Source organism: Acanthochromis polyacanthus, chromosome 1 (assembly GCF_021347895.1).
Source record: "Acanthochromis polyacanthus isolate Apoly-LR-REF ecotype Palm Island chromosome 1, KAUST_Apoly_ChrSc, whole genome shotgun sequence".
Taxonomy (NCBI): Eukaryota; Metazoa; Chordata; class Actinopteri; family Pomacentridae; genus Acanthochromis; species Acanthochromis polyacanthus.
Window position 1 is genome coordinate 29,616,809 of NC_067113.1, and position 20,012 is coordinate 29,636,820.

Genomic DNA, 20,012 nt, shown 5'->3' on the forward strand with positions numbered 1-20,012 from the left:
AAGGATAAATTGCAATAATACGATCAATCCGAGCGCGCATGCTCAGACCGCCTTTGTGTGGCTGACTGCAGAGAGCTAGGTAGCAGCAGCTGCTAGCCTCGAACAGACGACACAGGGGTAGCTAGCAGGTTAGCCGTGCAGCTAGTCATGGTGAATGTAAAGAAGCGGAAAGGTCGAGTCGTGATTGACTCTGACTCCGAAGACAGCGCCAGCGACGATAATTTAGATCAGGTAGGTTTGCATTTTCCCCATTCTGCTCCGACTGGTGGTTACTTAAGTTGTCAATGCTTCGAGGTGAAGCTAACGTGTGCTAACTGACTGCGCTGTGTTTGGCCTCGCTCGAACAGACTGGGGCCCGTCCTATTTACGATCCTTTTGGGGTAGACACGGTGTTTCCAACATGAAAACGCTGCAAGGTTTATTGTCAAGTGCTTGTGCAAGATGTTCGGCACAGTAGTAAGTGTTTGAGGGCGAACAGAAAGCTAGCTAAGACGCGCTAAGGTTAGATTACGAGATGCACTAAACGCTAGCCATCATGCAGTGTTATGTTGCCCCGAAAATGCCGCGCCATGGGCCTGTGGCTGGCTTCGAGGCTGCTTGGCTGCGTTTTGTCGGGGGGATTTGTTTGTTACCTTTCAGACTAAAGGAGAATAAGATGTGTTTACACTGACTGGGAGTCGCTTTTGGTTCAGCTCGAACCTTATCTCCAGAATGACGTCATGGGCGCAGAGCTGAAGTTCTATTTCGGTGTTGTTGTCAAACAAGAGCTGGCAAACTCATGTCAGTCCCAAGATCTGCACCGACACGCTGCTAGAACGCTCTGATCTGCATTAAACTCAAATGTAATTTACCTGGCAACACGTTGCGCAGGTGTTGTGAGGTTCCTAAAGCATTGGCGCCTCACTTTAGCCCAGACAACTTTAGACTTTATCTGAATAGCTACACAAATTTCAAGTTGTTTTCGTGCAAATCTGTCTTTCCATGCTCAGCTCTTGTTCTACATAAATTTCGCACTGAGTGCAGGTGAAAAAGACCAGTGGTTCTCAAACTTTCTGTCTTAAAATATGCCTAATTTACAGTGCCTTGCAAGTTTTTTGTTGTTAGTATTATATGTGCGTTTGGCAATCCAATATTTGTATTGGTGCAGATGAGCAAGGCAGTGTTTCTCAACTATATGTGTTGAGATTAGCCTTTTACAGAACATATAGGTATGCCTTGCACCAAAACCAAAAAAAAAAGCTAGATCAGGGTGCGTAATTAGTAGCTACAAGCTAGAGTGCAATTGGGATTATTTATTAGGAATTTGGGTGACTTCACACAGTAAAAGAGATGTTAGAGAAATGCATTAAGCTTCATTTGTTATTGTTTTCAGCACTTCGAGGAAAATAATAAAGACAAAACAGATTTCAGTTATAGCCCTGTCTGGTTACATCATAAAACATTTAATAATCTAGCTAAAGTTACAGTGAATATAGTAAAATTGATTTAATTTTTTCCAAAAATGCATAAATGTAAGTCCTCTTCTGGTTTCTAAGGAATGTGTTTGATCACACTCGCCAATATGAATTATTTTATGTGCAATACTTTCATGGACACACCGCAATATCAACACAATCACGTGCAACAATGAGTTATGATTGCGTACGTATACAAGTCTTGTGTTATGCTTGAGGTGCAGCACACGGAACCTGAATTCTTTTGTCTACCTTCATTACGATAGTCTTTTGTTATTGCCTTATTCTTTGCAAATACACACGTTGCACTATGCTTATACTAAATATTTGAATATTTTTGATATGCTATTTGCACTATTAATGTATAGCCATCCAATTTTCTTGTACTTGTTCAATGACAATAAAGACATTTGCATTCATGCAGGCGAGCAAAACCAGTGGCTCTTGAACTGTGGGTCTTGAAATAAGCCTTGTTTTTATCATTCATAGAGCTATAATCATATGTAAAAGTGTCCCTTTCAACAAAAACATTTCACAGAGGAAGGCTGTCAAATTTTTAGCTACCAGCTGGAGAGAAATTGGTATATCTCCGGTTGTTTAATAGTCATTTGGGTGGCTTTAAATAGTTAGAGAAGAGATACAGGTGCTGACGAGGGGATAAAGTTCACCAATAAAATTCCACATCGGAATAAAGTAAGTAATCAGGGCACATCTTCGACCTAGAAGTGATAGATAACACTTAATGTTCTGATTACAGGAATCACAGAAAAGTTGAGCATAAATATGTGTGAAGACAACCATATGAAGGATAAAGCATACTGGTGAGATTAAAAAAGAGGCAGAACTGTAACAGCAAAAGGGCAAGAGAGAAAACTGAGTTAAATCAGACAATCAATACAGAACAGCAGGGTGATGAAAAGGGAAACTGAGAGTGAACGTTACTCGGGCAGCTTCAGGAAAACGTGAGTCAAAGTGACGATGGAGTAGAATATGGAGGTAATATGTCTTTAACGTACTGTGGAGCTAAACGACTAAGGGCTTTGAAAACAAATTTCTCTGAACTTAGCTCTGCCTTTCACTGGCATCTCATACAAATGAACCTGAACTGGGGAGACTTTTCTTTGTACCAGTGAAGAGTCTGGCAGCTCTGAGCTAACTGTGATGGTGTAAGTTTGGACTGTCAACCGCAGTTACAGTATTGCAAGCTCGTAAAGGCATGGAGAACAGCTTCCAGCTCCTTGTGAGAGATAATATTGGTTTTAACTTGGCGATGATTCTGACCTGACGAAAGCTACCCCTCCAACGCTGCTGGCTTTTGACAAAATCGAGCGCGTTTTTACACCGAGGCTTGCAGTGAACAAACAAGGCGATGAATTAACGACCAGAAGAGATGAGACTGGTTCAGTGAGTTTTATTACCTTGGTTGCTCAAAACATCAACAGGTATTCTGTCTGTAAGTGCTAAGTACTTTTCTGCAGTTGTGTTTTGAGATCGCATTAAAGAAGACACACGTACAGATCGAATAACTAAATAAATTGATCTGTTGAAGGACAGAGTTTGAAGTGATTCTCCAGGTTTGTTTCTCCCAGTAGTCAGATACTTAAACTCTGCCAGTGTAGAATGCTATTAGTGCTGCACCATGAATCAGTTATAAAATAAAACTGCAGTTGTAGCCAACATAATTAACAAATTGCAAAGTCTGCATTTTAAGATACCCATATTGTGGCTATTAATAAGTAATGAAACTAATGCTGTGATTCAGTTTTATTTAAGTCGAGCAGATCGAAACTTACAGGAGTTGTTTGCCCGTTGATCACTGCATATATGTGGTTTGATTAACATATTTAAGTGTTATTATTTAATAGCTGCACCTTCTGCAGTGTGTCTGACCCTGAGTTCAACTTTCATGCTGTCCTGCTTGTGTGACTGTCTCAATTTTAATGGCTTCTCAAGCGGAAATGCTGCTGCAAATGTTTTAAAGCGACTACGAGGTGAATGTTCACCCAAAGCTCGACTTAAAACAGATGAAAAAAAGATTGCTTCAACTCAAATCGCAGTGTCTGTCAGAAGAATTGCAATTAGACATTTTCTTTCTTTGATACCAATTGCAGCTTTTAATTCTGCATTCCTTTCGTTATCATAAGGCCATAGAGTGCTCTGGTGCTAAACACTAAGTCAGCAGCCCACTGTGAATGATTCACTGTGACTGTCAGCAAAAACACAGATTTTTAGAACAACATGGACACAGAAACTGCATTTAATTCAAATTGGTCTCATCGTGGTGGCTCTGTGCTTTAACGCAGGTGAAAGGTGACCCAGTTGAAGGCTGTTTTTCCACATTCTTGCAGTCGAATAAGGTGCAGCCTCATATGACTGCTTCTCATCAGAACAAGTATCTGGAATCAAAGCCTAGATGTGGACGAGACAAATTGCAGCTCACCACCAGAATGTGTTGCATGTCGTTTTACCTGTAGGCTGCTGAGCAAAAATACATATTTACTCTTCCTAGTCGGTGAGAATGATGGTAATCTGGCAGCTTTCCTCAGGTTTAGTATTCAAATCTTGCCATTTTAGCTCAGTTTGACGTGTTTGTCCTGCTGTGTACTTAATGAAAAGCTGCTTTCACTCAACACACCACAAGTCCGACGTCTTCCGCACTGTTTGAGCTTATTTGCACCTGTACCTAGCTCATGATTGCTTTTCCTAGATGCATTTTTATTGCCAAGCAGGGCTTCACTGTAGGGGGCACTTTTCCAGTTGACATGTGTACGATTGAGTGTTACTTCTGAACCACTTCACTGTGTTGACATTTTCAGGAGCTGCTGTCTTTGGCGAAGAGGAAGAGGGTTGATTCGGGTGAACAGGAGGAGCCCGTGAGCAAACCAGCAGCTTCTACAGACTCTGAGACATCCGACAGCGATGATGAGGTAAGACAGTCTCCGTATTTACTCTGAAAGACTTTGGGCATATCTAGTATGAGAATAATCCACTCTTCTATGTTCCTTACAGCTGTTATGTATCAAAAACTGATTATTTTTTTTCACTCCTTTGTCTAGTGGACTGTGGGTGGCACCAAAGGCAAAAAGAAGGTTAAGCCGGGCAAAGGGTCTGAAAAGAAGAACGCTAAAAAGAAGAAGGTTAATAAAGCGACGGCGTCCGGCAGCTCAGATGGCGACAGCTCGGCCGAGAGTTCTGCACCAGAGGAGGGTATGTATCTACGTGTCCTCATCAGATTGAGGAATTAGTGCATGTTAACACGCCTGTTGTTCTCATTTACAGGCACCAAAAAATATTGTTTCCTTGTCTGAAAAAAATCCCAAAATTCAACAAAAAAATTCCCCATATTTCTGAAAGTTTGCAAAACCTTCAGGAAAAAAATTCCAATAATTCCTTAAAAGTTTTATTTTTTAAAAAAATCCCCAAATTTGGCAAGAAATTTCTAGTAAATTTGTTCAAAAAATGAGTAAAAATCTTCCAAAGAAATCCTAAAAATATCTAAAGTGATTACATATATATCAGTAAAAACTTCTAATATTCCCTTAAGAACATTCACCAAAAAAATCAACCAAAATCCAGTGAAATTCGCTGGATTTTGGTTGATTTTTTTGTGTGTGAATGTTCTGAAGAAACATTTTTAACATTTCTTTTTTCCACCAAAAATTTTTCAAAAATGTTGAAAATGTGGACATCAGAAGTTTCACTGTGAAAATATATATTTTTCCACATATTTAAACTTTGAAACGGGTCAATATTGACCTGCAGGACGACACGAGGGTTCATTGAGCCGCAGCTACTATTAAAGTTCAGCTCAGATCTCCGGTAGCTGTGCAGTTTCGTCCTCAGCTTCGTGCCATCTTGCACAGAGACTTATGATGAACTGTCGGTTACACATCACCAGGGTGCCACAGGTATTTCAGGTGACAGGATTAAATGACTCACCCTGTGATCCCCTTTATCCCAGGAGGCACACAGTGAAGCCTCTCAGCTGTTGTTTGTTCATTTGTGTTGCTGTACATTGTTCTAAGCACCGGTCCGTGCATTCATGGAAAACCTGGAGAAGCTTGTGGTCATTTGAAATCTCACTTTAATTATAGTACAACCATATTATAACGTCACAAATACGTTTCTCTTTTTGCTGATATTGTATATGATATTGTATATGATTGCGGGACTTTTTGTGACATAGGTGACAGGTATCATAGTTGACGTTTTTGCTGTTTTCAGGCCTAAAATCCACATAATTATCTCAACTTATTAAAAAGAACACAATCAAAAGTATTTCTGAATCAGCTCATTTTTTATCATTGTTATTGTTTAGCTAATTAGAAAGTGGTTGTTATTAAATTTGGATGATTATTTAGTTGTCATTTTAGTGCTATCCAGTCATTTTTTATTTAAGTGATTTTTTTCCATAAAAAATGTTATAGAATTTGTAAAGATATGATCGTAATGAACATGAAAACGTTAGTTTTTTTAATAAAAATGTATGCAAGAGTCCCGTATATACTGACCCATAAACTGAAAATCTCAGGGATGTGATTTTTCCGTGAATTTGCGGAATTCCGCTTTTTTTCTGGGATGGGAATTTACCGCGGATCCGCGGATTTCATTTCAAGTTTGAAGACTTTATTGTCGCTGATAATCCCACGAGATGGTAACGACGTTAAAGATAGCTTGTTAACGACGATTGTAAACGGCCCAGCGATTTGAAGTCGCTGCGCCGCCGCACACATCCCCCACCGCCGCAGCGCACATTCCCACATTGAAGGAACAGTGATTTACACACGATTGAATACAGCGGAAAGATGAAAATCCAAATATTCTCTTTCCAGCTGTAATACATGATGTAGTTTTGGGTTTTTGAGACCAGGGATGTTTACAGTTTAATGATGTTCATTTAAACAAAAAGGTAATCAATCAAATGAAGTAATCAAGTAAAACACACCAAACTAACATGCTTTAGTCATAGAAAATATCTCCCACTTACAAATAATGTCAAGTAGCATTTTACATTCAGTTTTAATCGCATGAGTCATGCTGAGAGAAGCTGCAGCTGCCCTCTAGTTAGGGCTGCTTTTATTTACCAGTTCAAGAATGTACTGTGTCACTTTCAGCTAAATTTGAGCTTTTTAAAATGCTAATAGAACTGTACATAAAATCTGTTAACGAGGCATTCTGGGTGTAATTATGAAGCAGGGTTCGGTCCAGCCTCAAGTTGTTGTACAGAAAGCTAATGTTTGGGTGTGTGTCCTTTGGATGCAGATCCTTTGAGCAGCGAGTCCCTGTTTTGATTCCTTTCTGGCTTTGCTTCATTTCATTACTTGAATAGGTTTTTTTTGTCAGAAATAGAACAAATGTCAAACAAGCAAATTCATGAAGACGTCAGCCTGCATAATCTGCGTTTTTCCATTACTATATGAACAACCACATTCTGACTTCCTGCTGTGCATATTGACTAGTTTTTCACAGAACGGCAGACCACAGCAGGGGTTCTTACCTTCTATTACCGCCTGCTTTATCCAGCACTGATTTGCTGTTAGGAAATCATGGTTGTTTTCAGTCGACGCCAACCTCTGGGGCTGCTTCAGCAGAGCACTTTTAATGCAAAGCAGCTGCACAAGGAAATATTTCGCTTACATTAGTAGTAACTGGATACAGCTCTGATAAAGGTAAAGCACAGTTCAGCATAAACACTCAGGATGTTAGTAGAATTCCAGAATTCCATTTCTTATGTGACCTTATCTAACATGAATCAATCTTATCTGAGACACTTTTAATCCTGCAATAAATCCTGCTTAACATCTACAGCATTACCAAGGAAAATGATTATATGCAAATATCATTTTTGAATATTGATACATAAGAAAATTTATCCTGAAGGAGATTCAAAATACCGTGCTTAAAAATATGATCCATCCCTTATCTATACACCGCTTAATCCACATTGTGGTCGCAGGGGGCTGGAGTCTATCCCAGCAAATGTAGGGTACAGGTAGGGGACACCTGGTCCAGTCTATTACAGGGCTAGACGTAGAGCCGAACAATCACACTCACATTCACACCTACGGACAATTTAGAATAGTCAGTTAACCTCAGCATGTTTTTGGACTGTGGGAGGAAGCCAAAGAACCCGGAGAAAACCCATCCCTAACAGAAAAGGCTGAAAATACTAGATATTGTTAATTACATCATAAAAACAAGTCAATTTTCCAGCGTATCCCACAGACTGTATGAAAAAGATGGATGTAGCAATAAGTTGGTTGAAAACATTGTCCTGAAATCACTCATTTCCAAAGGAAAACTCTGTAAAAGAAAGAAAGAAAGCGCTGTTATTAAGCACTTGAAACATGCATAGGTGAGTTGTTACTGCCCGGCAAAACTGCGTTTTCCAGAAGGTATTGTTTTCAGCTGCATGGTCTTGCTTGCCTGTTTGTCTGTAACAATTTGGTTTCCGCGCGATAACTCGATAAAATATTGATGTAGCCTCACCATATTTGGTACACAGGTGTACCATAATAAGACACAGGTCAAGTTCGCATTTGGTGACCGTGACCTCATTTTCAAGGTCACAGGGGTCATCTTTGTCGCCGGGCGGTCCAAGTTTGGTAAAACTTCTTGTTGGTTGTTTGTTTTTTTAAATCCTGGACCTCATGCTCCAAGTCAGCGTTCCACCAGCTGATTATCATTGAAAATAATGAGAGAACAGGTATTCCTGTATGGCTGTTGTAGGATTTTACAAACAAACTCCATGCAGAAAGATCCGAGGCCCGAGCCACGACACGAACTGGGGATCTTCAGGTGCAAGGCGACATTTCTAACCGCTGACTACTGTGCAGCCCAAAAAGTATGACACATTACTGACATAAGGAAGCTAAAATAAGGCTTAAGTAGAGCAATAAAAAGTAAGGCTGGCAACTCTACTGAGGTCATAAGTAAAATCGGACATGATGATAAAACATTTCACCTGAAAAATGAGATGAAAATGAAATACTCCGCATTACATTGACATTACATGGCTACTGCTGAAACAAAATCTGAGACTGCATTTTATTAGATATGTTCAGACTTAAATCTTGTTGATACTTGTCAGGAATATTTACTGCAAGTAGCTGTTAGGCAAACTTTCTTATGGGTTTAGGACAAGTTCACAATCTCATATTATGTTTGACATAAGCTGAATGATTCCCATTTTTGTGACTCTCTTTGAATTTCTCAGGCGAGGTGTCTGACTCGGAGAGCAACAGTTCTTCCTCCAGCTCCGACTCGGACTCCTCCGAGGACGAGGTGTTCAGGGACGGCTACGACGACGACCTGATGGGCGACGCCGAGGACAGAGCTCGTCTGGAGCAGATGACGGAGAAGGAGAGGGAACAGGAGCTGTTCAACAGAATTGAGAAAAGAGAGGTGCTGAAGAGACGGTGAGTGGCAGCAATGTGGGAGTAAAAAAAATGCTAGATGGTACTTGGCATAAAAACTCTTAATTTATTAGTTGTTTGGACCATAAATTGTGGAAAAATAATGATGGAAAATAGTCTAAGATGATGTCCTCAAATGGCTTGTTTTCACTACAAGTCAAAGATACTCAGTTTGCTGTCATAAAGGAGTAAGGAAATCAGAAAATATTTAAATTTAAGAAGCTGGAAGGAGAGAATTTTACATTTTATCTTTAAAAAAAATTACTCAAACTGATTTATTTATTATCAGAATAATTGTCGATGAATTTGATAGTTGACAACTGATTGATTAATCGTTCATCTCAAAAAATGTGGAGAAAACAGTTCTACAAAAAGATGAAACCCATTAAAACAAACAAAAATTGTCTTTGGATATTTAATGTATTGTAAAACAACACTTAGCTATTCCCTTCATAAAGTTTCTCAACAGCTGGTTTGCACTGAAATGCAAAGAAATTCTGGCATCCTAACGTTTCTGTGTTTAAGGTCACAGTTTATTCATTAAAGATAATGTTTTTCTTCAAAGGTTTGAAATTAAGAAGAAGCTGAAGACGGCAAAGAAGAAAGAGAAAGAGGAGAAGAAAAAGAAGCAGGAGGAAGAGCAAGAAAAAAGGAAGCTATCTCAGGTTCAAGACACACAAGTGGTGAGTTCAGGTTCATGGACATTCGAAACAATATTAGTCATGTTAAAGAAATTAAATAGATTATGGGTAGTATTTTACACGGTGTCTTAATGCCCAGATAGCTGAATCTATTTCTAAGTAATGCATTGTTCTTGTTTTATTTTTCTCTCGTCAAATCAATGTTACAGTTATGCTGATATAGTGTTGCAGTAGCCGTGTTTACGTACGTAATTTTTATGCTTATTGTGAAGTGTTACATGAGAAAGTTGGTGGCAAAGTTCAGAAAAGTTTCCCAATATCACAAACATTTTTATGCTTATGTGAAGATGTTTCTGACTTTTTGGGAAAAGAGGAGTAAATGTACATAATTGGAGATGGAAACCACTTTATTTCAACATATTCTGATGGAGAGAGCATTTAAGTAACAGGACTGATCGGCTGCTTTTATCGTCGTACCCATCAGATGGCATGAGACATGGACGATAACAGCTGAGAGGACACAATATCTATGACTTTTCTTGAAAAAGCAATTCGTGAAGGCCTCTGTTTTTTTCCTTATAGATGGCCAAAGCTTTGTTTATTTCTTCTTGTTGGTGTTTTTTTTAGCAGCTAACAAGCGACTTCTTTTGTTTTGGCTCCATCTACAGCCACATAGCCTATACTGCCACCTTCTGATGACACTATGCAGCCTTGTTTATTTGCTCCAAAGCAGTAAATGGAAACGGTTCACATTTCTTTTTATCTGTGACATTTTAAGACTTTGCTTTAAATTCAGTTGGCAGTTATATGGAAATACGGCCAATTACACTCTTTGTTTGTCCCGTCTTCCTGACTGCCATCTCCTCCCTTCTCTAGGTCATGTCACACAACAAGGAGAGACGATCCAAACGAGACGAAAAACTTGACAAAAAGTCGCAGGCCATGGAAGAACTAAAAGCTGAACGTGAGAAGAAGAAAAACAAAACAGGTCGGTGTGTTTTTACTCTTTAGTGTTTAACTGTTGATACAGTTCACTCATCTCCAGATGCTTACGTTTTATTTCTCTACAGCTGAACTTCTGGCCAAGCGTCTGCCCCTGAAGGCAAGCGATGTTTACTCCGATGACGAAGAGGAAGAAGACGAAGACGATGACAAGTCATCTGTCAAAAGCGACCGGAGTTCGCGTTCATCGTCTTATGATGACGACGAGTGAGTATTTCGAGCAGTACACTTGCCGTTATCAGGGTTAGGCCTTGTAAGATTGGCTGGATAATATATTAAACCACTAAAGGGCTCCTGCCAGGGAGCTCACAGTCCTGGTTTGCTGAATGTTTTTACTCAGAGAGAGGACATAAATGTGGTTTTAGATAAATGCAGTAGTGGTACCCGTTGCTGAGATGAAAACATCCAGATATATAACACGAATGAAGCTCCTATGATAACCTAAACACTACAGCATTAGGACTTCTGCATAAACAACCACCGTCACAATAAATCAATTAAGAGTTCAAACCGTATGTAATTATGTATGCAGCGAGCATAAACATCAGCTACATACATGCACATGCTGCAAAGTTCTTGAGATGAAGGATTCACAGCTGTCATGTTACCACATTTTTCCTCTGATTTCAAATAACTTCCTGAACTGTGTGTTGCGCGAACAGAAAAGAGGAAACTCCACCGAAGTCGCAGCCCGTTTCACTCCCAGACGAGCTCAACAGGATCCGTCTGTCCAGACACAAGCTGGAGCGCTGGTGCCACATGCCCTTCTTCGCTAAGACCGTGACGGGCTGCTTTGTGAGGATAGGAATCGGAAACAGCAGCAGTAAACCAGTTTATAGGGTGAGCTCGGCCTCGAGGTGAAGTTTCTTAATTTTGAACAGCAATGTGGTCGAATACAAAGGTGATGGTGCAGATTTGATCATCTTTAGAATTAGTGTCAGTCAAATAAAGATGAAGTTTCATTTTAGTCCTTTCTTGTTGTTGACAGGTGGCTGAAATTGTGGATGTAGTAGAGACGGCGAAGGTTTACCAGCTTGGATCAACGCGGACAAACAAGGGATTACAATTAAGGTAGGTGTTCTGCTACAGACATGTTAAAGTAGATAATCAAGACTCCGTTAATTTGCCTTCTCTTTCATTATATCTGATCATCAATGTGACCTTTTAAATGTTCTTAAATCCTCCTCAGGCATGGAGGTGACACACGGGTTTTCAGGCTTGAGTTCGTATCAAATCAAGAATTCACAGAAAGCGAATTCATGAAGTGGAAAGAGGCGGTAGGTGGCTTTAAAAAAACAAAAAAAACAAAATTTAACTATGTTCTAAAAATTGCTTAAACTGAAGTTTTATTTGCTGTTTGTTTTTTTTTTCTTCAGATGATGGTCGCCGGGATGCAGGTTCCAACTCTTGATGAAATCACGAAGAAGGAGCAGTCCATCAAAGAAGCTCTGAATTATAAGTTCAACGACAAAGACATTGAAGATGTAAGTCTGTTTCATGATAGTCGTTGATTTCTCTGGCTTCATGCACTAAAAACCTCAATAAAACTCTCTCCTTAAATTCTCTGCAGATCGTTAAAGAGAAGGACAGATTCCGCAAAGCGCCGCCAAATTATGCCATGAAGAAAACACAGTTGCTCAAAGATAAGGTGAAAGAAAATGACTGTTTTTGTACCAACTTCAGAACCGCACATGTAGAAGGTGGGACCTGTTGATATGAATAAATTCTGAACAGCCCTAACCGTCCTATGTTTGATTGAAGGCCATGGCAGAGGAAAGTGGAGACGGTGAGAAAGTGAAAGTGATCCAGGATGAGCTGAATGAACTGGAGGAACGAGCAGAAGCTCTGGACAGACAGAGGACCAAGAACATCTCTGCCATCAGGTAAACAAAACCTACAATTATAAACATGTTTACATCCGTCTGCAGGAGGGCTGATCCATTATTACTGTGACAATCAGCGTTGGTTTGTCTGTCTGTCTGTTAGCAACATTATTCAAAAACGGACTTGGATGAAATTTTCAGGGCAGGTCAGAAACGATACAAGGACCACCTGATTAGATTTTGGCAGTGATGCGGCTAAAAGTCTGGATCCACAGATTTGTTAAAGATTTTTGTATCGCAGCGAGATAGCGGCACGGCGTCACTGTAACCATGACAACAAGTGAACAGTACATCACCTGCCTGCTGATGATCACATGATTGCGATCCTACTACAAATCCACTGCTGCGGATCAGGAATCATGCAACGACTGAGCAGCCTTGGTGGAGTGATGCGCTCCCCGAGTGCTTTTCTTGTCGCAAAAATGTAACCACAATTATTCTATGTGACCCTCTGAACTCACACAGGGCTAATTTTTCACTGCAATATAAAATCCTGCACCTCTGTAGAAAACGGCATTCATGGCTGCAAGTAGAAAAAAGTTAAAATGTTTTGTCGATGGTATAGTAAACTTATAATGCCATAAATCCTTAGAAAAATAAGAAATAGAATGTTAACTTCTTCGATAATTTTGCAGAAATTGAATGAACAGAAACATTGTTAATTTGTTTTTTTGTACTTTAAGTAGAGTTGCTATTTTTTTCTGACCAGACAACGTGACACTCGTTAATAGTTCAAGATTCAGATTATTTTTTTCTGTTTTCACATTTTTTTAGCTTTGATAAATAGCATAATTAGACTTTTTTTCTTCCCCTTTTAAGATAACATGCCTTTTAAACCCACTAGGGAGATTAAAGTTCAAAAGCGTGACAACTTTTCTAATTTTTAAGAATGCAAGTAAAGCAGAAAAACAGCATGGATATAGAGATGGAAAACACTTTACTGAGTCACTCACAAAGAATTTAGTCATTTTCGCTTTATTGACCTTTGTACAGTTGATTTTCTTGAAATTAAATATCCTGCCACTGAAAAACTAATTTAAAAAAATAAATGTTTAAAAGAAACACATAAATCAGGTCATTCATCACCAGGTTCTCCACAAACATGAGCAGTGAGATAGGAGAGGTGTGAACGTCATCATTTTGAAATATGGCAAAACTCCTAAAACAAGTACAGATTAGAAACCAAAACTTGAACACGGTGTTCTCCACGCGAGCCTGAGCCTGCGATCTGAGGCCAACCAAAGTTCTGAAGCAGAGCAGGATTCTGACTTAAAGGCATTCAGTCATAAACAAACAGATGGTAGCTTTGCACCGTTTGCTCCTCGGCCAAACACGTCCCCTGTGTTTCCTCTCAGATTCATTACTGCAGCAGCCCTTTATCAGTATGAAAACACTAACCTGCCTCACAACACTTTGGCTTCCTGTTGGTGTGTGAACGGCTCAACACCTGGTGAACCTTTAGGTGTGACGATGAAAACACACCTCCCTAAACCAAAGAGGTGAACTGGGTTTATTGTGCAAGACGGTTGTCTCCGTTATCTCGGTTTCGTAATAGCTGGAAAACAAAATTGGGGGAAAAACGTGATTTATCGTCCAGCCCGACTCTGCAGATGTTTTTAATAAATCAGGAATTGGAGTTCCTGGCTTTGGCTGCACGCTTTAAGAGTCAAGATAGATAGTTTTAATAAAATTGCTGCAAAATGGGTGGACACATTAAAATAATTTAACACTGAGGACTTGTAGTTGAGGATTTCATGTCATATTATTTATCCCCCGCCTCCACGAATTGGAAAAGGGGGATATAGGTTTGGCCATCCGTCCGTCCGAGATGAAGGGGACAGCATTTCTCGGAAACTATTACAGCTAGGATTACGAAATTTAGTGTGTAGCTTCACACCATGGACACCTTCATCAAGTTCGAAAATGAGACCTGTGCGATAATATTTAACAGAGTTATGGCCCTTGATCACTGTTTTTATTATAGACTCATAGACATCACATGTGGCGGGGGATATTGATGACCATGTCGTTGTGTTTAAAATACAATCCTTAATGTTATTGCTATGTGTTTTTTGTCTTCTAGCTACATTAATCAGAGGAACAGAAGCTGGAACATTGTTGAATCTGAGAAAGCTCTTGTGGTAGGTGATCCTCGGATTCCACCTTTATACGTCTGTTTACGTACCTCGGATAATTTTTAGAATAATATTGAGACTTTGACAAGAAAAAAAACTTTTTCACAGACAGAAATATTGATTACATATTAGAATTCTAACAACATTTAGGACAAGTTCCACCTCTTATAACTGTTTTCTGAGAACAATAGCCCCTTTTAACACCGCTGTAAAAGGGTGTCATTACTGTCCTTCTGGAAAAGCTCCCACATGTTTTCCTAATGTGGCAGCGCTCCAGCGTGACGGTGTACAGTGACTCTACGGTTCACTTCAGGCCTTTCACAGCGGTGTATGGGGAGATTAGAGTCCGGTAACTTTAGCAGACTTAAAGCAGTATTATTACTGCTTTAAGTCTGTTAAACTGTCAGTGTCACCTCACTGGTTGCACGTAATGGAAAATATATCCTACCTATTTATTTTCCTGCAGTTTTCAGTATTTTAAATTAGGTATGAGCGCTGCACTGTTGTTCAAATAGCCCCATGTTTAGTTTTCTGTTTATTTCCCAACAGGCTGAAGGACAAAATGCCAAAAACCAACAAATGGACCCTTTCACACGAAGACAGTGCAAACCCACCATGGTGTCGAACGTAAGTTTTATCGAATTATTATTTAACGTGTTATTTCCTGGATGTCGAGGCTCTTTGTTTCCCTGATTTCACTTCTTTAACGGCTTGTATTTGCCGATCAGAAGCGTTTCTTTGCTTAAATGTCAGTTAAATTTGCATGTGGCAGCTGTTGCCTTCTAAATTGGGCCAGCTTCCACTTCACAAGCACCTTCTGAGTCATTAGAAGCAGCTCCACTTTGGCACAAGACATCTCTGCTGTATGTACTTTAGAATAAATTCTACTTTTGCTCCTCAGGCCAGAGATCCATCGGTCCATGCAGCTATTCTCGCCCACCTGAACCAGAAGTACGGCTCTGGCTCAGCACCCGACGCTTCCAGTGCTGAGAAGAACAAACTGGTGAGCAGAGCACTCCCTGAATTCTCACAGCAGAGGTGTTTAGAGTGAACACAGAGGTGTTTGCTTCTTAAACATGAGTTTGTTTAGTTATGTGGAAATGATGCCAGATCCTGGTTGTCGTCCTGTTCAGGATAAATGTCCGTATGTAGACTGGAAACAGGAACACAGTGGTTGTGGCACAGGAGCTGGTTGCTTGAATAGTTTGGTGCTGGATTTTGTCCAGAAAGTCATTTTGTAATATTATTAGAATTTGACTATTAAATTCTAAATATCGTGTTCTGATCCTTGCCTGAAATAATTTGTTAGGTGACTGAATTATTGGCAAAGTGTAACTTTTAAGGCTCCTGGAGATTGAGAAAGTTAAATGTAGTTAGCTTTATTTTAAGATTTGCAAATATATACATAGTAAACAAGACGACATGGTCATCAATATCCCCCGCCACATGTGAGCTCTATGAGTCTATATCCAAAATAGTGATCAAGGGCCATAACTCTGTTAAATATTATCGCACAGGTCTCATTTTGGAAATCAAGGTGTCCATGGTGTGAAGCTACACACTAAATTTCGTAATCCTAGCTGTAATAGTTTCCGAGAAAAGCTGTCCCCTTCATGTCGGACGGACGGACAGACGGAGGCCAAACCTATATCCCCCTTTTCCACTTCGTGGAGGCGGGGGATGATAATGGTTGATTTTATGAAAGGGAGTATTTCAACATTAACCCTGTGAATCCAAAAAGCCATTTGAAAGAAAAGCTATTTATTTAACATCGCTATAATTCAATTGAATTCAATTTTTCAGAGCAATAAAGTGTAAAAACCTGAAAAACTGTAAACTTTTAACAACAGTCCTTGAACTAATAGTGTGCGACTTCTTGTTTCTTTGGGAAACCCCCCCAAAACTAAGCTCAAAATTGGAATCTTTCATCAAAATCACTTCATTATACATGCTTCATTTAAGTGTTCGTAATGTATTTGTTTATTTATTATCCCCCGCCTCCACGAAGTGGAAAAGGGGGATATAGGTTTGGCCTCCGTCCGTCCGTCATGAAGGGGACAGCTTTTCTCGGAAACTATTACAGCTAGGATTACAAAATTTAGTGTGTAGCTTCACACCATGGACACCTTGATCAAGTTCGAAAATGAGACCTGTGCGATAATATTTAACAGAGTTATGGCCCTTGATCACTATCTTAGATATAGACTCATAGACATCACATGTGGCGGGGGATATTGATGACCATGTCGTTGTGTTTTTTGTAAAAGTAATAATCAAATAAATTCAACTTTAGGTTCAGATGGTTAACCCTTTAAGCTTCAGTCAATTCCAGCCGTTTTCAGTACAAAAAATCGCTAATATTCTATTTTTAAATAAAAAAAATTACGAAAAATACGGGGAATATTGGACGCGCATCGGGAGGTGCATTTCCTTGAAAACGACCGATTCGGGGATTTTATACGACTTCAGGACATGTTTTGGACAAAATAGTTTACTGGCTTGTGTCATCTGATGTAAAAGGTTGGATTATGGCCGTTTTTTGTGGAATCTTTTTTTGTGTGTAATAATAAACCCGGAAATGTGAGTCGCGCTGTGTGCTTTGAAGCCGTGTATAGAGAACGGATGGATGAATATTTGTTTTTGTCGGACAAATGTGTTTTTCTCACCCGCTGTGGTAATCGCATCTGAAAGTGGTTTATACCGGCGGATTCATGAGAATCTAAGCTTTCCATCGGTGTATAGTGTTTGTATAATCGCGTTTGCACCCGTCGGACATTCTTGAAATTCCTATGCAAATTAGTTGGTGTACCGCCGGCGGTACACTGAAGCTTAAAGGGTTAAAGAGCCATCAGTATGTACATTAACTGTTTCATAGTTTTATTTTTAGGGATTTACTAGAATATGTTTTAATGTTCACAAACACATTATTTTTTCCAAAGCTACATTGCTGCGTCACCTTTTCCCTCACGTTGTCTGAAACACACCACTTTTGCTTCTTCCCTTTCTTCCAAAAAGCAACCAAATATTTCTTACTGAAGCAAGTCTAATGAGGAAGTAACGGCTGACCGCAGCAGCTACTCATTCTTTGTTTGAGGGCGTGTTAAACAAGCTGTTGGGCAGCTGTTCTGCAAATGTGTGACATAGAAAAATAATGGAAGAAGAGCCTGGACTTCAGACTAGGTGTTACATATTTTCTGTAGGAAAGGATGACTTAGACTGACGTATAGGTCTAGATTAGGTAGACGTGGGCCTTGGTATATTTGCAGGCTAAGGAAAGGGGGGAAAAAAAATAACTACGGGGGTCCTCGGTTTATGACGTCCTCAAACTACAGTGTTTTGTCGTTACATCGGAACTGGTTATGTGGAACTAGTTGGCGAACAGACGAATGCATTGTCACGTGGCACTATGAGACGGCTTTGTTTACATTTGCTGGTTGTACGCCACCTGGGATTGTGCTACATTTGCAAACTTTTTGCCTTTCATTTTGGGTCCCAAGCGTGATCAAGTAGATGAAGTCGTAAAAAACAGTGCAACGTGTTCTGTTATCTTGATGTAAAGTGACTCCTACATGCATGAAAGTTATTGGTATTCGTGACTTTTCCGAAGAACTGATGGATAGCGTGATGCACGTAACGGCCTTGGTTACATTTTTGCCAGAGTTCTGACACTTTTTCACAAGCCCTAACCTGAATAAACGACAACGAGATCTTCCGTTTATTTTTTTGCACTTGTTTTTTACAGGGACAAGCAAACCCGAAAGACAAAGACGTCCCCAAGCCAACCACTGACCTCTCAGAAGATTTGTTTAAAGTTCACGATTTTGACGTTAAGATTGACCTACAGGTTCCCAACGCAGGTGAGACACTCATGTTTTCTGGCGTGGTTCTGGTGGATTGGTTGCAGTGTAATCTGATTACTAGTTACAGCCGCAGCAGTGTGTAACGTCACTCTTGTATCCTGCAGAGGCAAAGTCTCTGTCTGTGAGCTCCAACGCCCTGCCGGTGAAGGACGGCGCCCCCCGCAGGTCCCTCAACCTGGAGGACTACAAGAAACGGAGGGGGCTGATCTGAGGTGGTCAGTCCCTCATTCAGAAACAACATTGCATGTGTAACTGGTTGTGCAGGAGAGAGAGAGAGTGTGTGTGTGTGCGTGTGTGTGTTGAGAAAAGTACGAGTGTGTGTGAGGACGCGAATGTTGATCCAACAGACTGTTCATCCAAACACAGAGGAAATACTGATTGAACAAAGACAACTCATTTTTCTCAAAGGATCTCTCGGAAGAAAACTTGTCCAGATATCTGTCGTTTTGTTATTTTTGCATTATCACAGACAAACTCGTATACTGAGTTGTGTTTTTTATGTATTTAACTCCTCTCCCTATCTTTTGGATCGTCTAAAGTCCACTCCTTTTTTTTTTTTTTTTTTGTGGTCTTTTTGTTTCCAAAAGGACGCTGCACTTCTGGATTATTACCTTGAACGAGGACGCTATCTTAGAAGACTTAGGTTGTTGAGGCATTTTGAAATTACTGGACATCTACTGGAGTTGACCAGCTTGCCCTCTTCAACAGTGAATTAATGTTGTAAATCCCCCCCCCCAAATGTACAAACATCTGCCCTCGCAGTCCATCCTGAATCTGCAGAGTGCATATGATGAACATCTCTGACTCCATTTATCTGGGCATTTGTCACTTTTTAAGTCTTTGAAACAACCCAATTTAAGAGGAACTCTTTTCTATGGCTGGCCTGCTTCTAAAAGTATCGGCTTCATTTCTGTTATCTCTTAGTTGGTTGTTCGTGGGATAAACTCCCCGCCCCTTAACTCCCAGAGCAGATTCTACGTGTTATCGATTGTGTCCATAGTCAGTTCCTGTATTGATGTGGCATGCCATGTAAATATGCATTTTCGAGTGAGTGCAGAAAAAATAAAGAGGCACTGTTTCATAATTCCTGAGTCAGTTTGTGTGTTTTCTCAATCAAAGGTGAGACTGTGACAACACAGATGTCCTGCTTAATTGTGTATGTTATGTTACTAATCATTTGCACATTTAGTTTCATGAACTGGAAAAACGAATTTAAATCAGTTTTGGGTAAATAATTTTCCTAAAGCTATTCATTTTCACCACGATTAGCATCCGATCCATTGCTAGACTGTGAATGTCTATTTTCATTAGCTTCAGAAATTAACAGATTTATTTATCAAGTGCTTTAACAAAATGCAGAAGCACAATGCAGCATAATGATTATTTAAAAAAAGCTAGCTGCAACAATGCAAAATAAAATGTCCTTAATTACCAGTGAAATAATTAAAGCTGTACAACCGCAATAGTCATGTCGCTCTTATTTACATAGCACATTTTAAACAATGTGTACTGAACCAAATTGCTTTTCAGTACAGAAAGAAGTTTGATATTAAGCATTTAATGGACCAAACAAGTTTAAAGGATAGAGTCAAGACTTTGCAATATTTTTTATTATGTAAATT

At 39.7% G+C, this 20,012-nt stretch overlaps 1 protein-coding gene across 1 annotated transcript; it reads left to right on the top strand.

Annotated features, from left to right (window-relative positions):
- Positions 1–50: 50 nt before the first annotated feature.
- On the top strand, positions 51–19,474 carry rtf1 (RTF1 homolog, Paf1/RNA polymerase II complex component). Its single transcript, XM_022197080.2, has 18 exons — positions 51–231; positions 4,271–4,381; positions 4,511–4,661; positions 8,671–8,872; positions 9,435–9,552; positions 10,387–10,498; positions 10,581–10,719; positions 11,175–11,352; positions 11,501–11,583; positions 11,702–11,789; positions 11,889–11,996; positions 12,083–12,160; positions 12,274–12,395; positions 14,479–14,536; positions 15,080–15,157; positions 15,432–15,533; positions 18,273–18,387; positions 18,495–19,474. The coding sequence occupies exons 1-18, from the start codon at positions 148–150 to the stop codon at positions 18,599–18,601; spliced, it is 2,034 nt and encodes a 677-aa protein (XP_022052772.1). The 5' UTR covers positions 51–147; the 3' UTR covers positions 18,602–19,474.
- Positions 19,475–20,012: the final 538 nt, after the last annotated feature.

Coding starts and splice junctions, on each gene's coding strand:
- rtf1 (XM_022197080.2), top strand. CDS start 148: ATGGTGAATGTAAAGAAGCGGAAAGGTCGAGTCGTGATTGACTCTGAC. Junction 12,161..12,273: donor CACAGTTGCTCAAAGATAAG/GTGAAAGAAAAT, acceptor GTTTGATTGAAG/GCCATGGCAGAGGAAAGTGG. Junction 12,396..14,478: donor AAGAACATCTCTGCCATCAG/GTAAACAAAACC, acceptor TTTGTCTTCTAG/CTACATTAATCAGAGGAACA.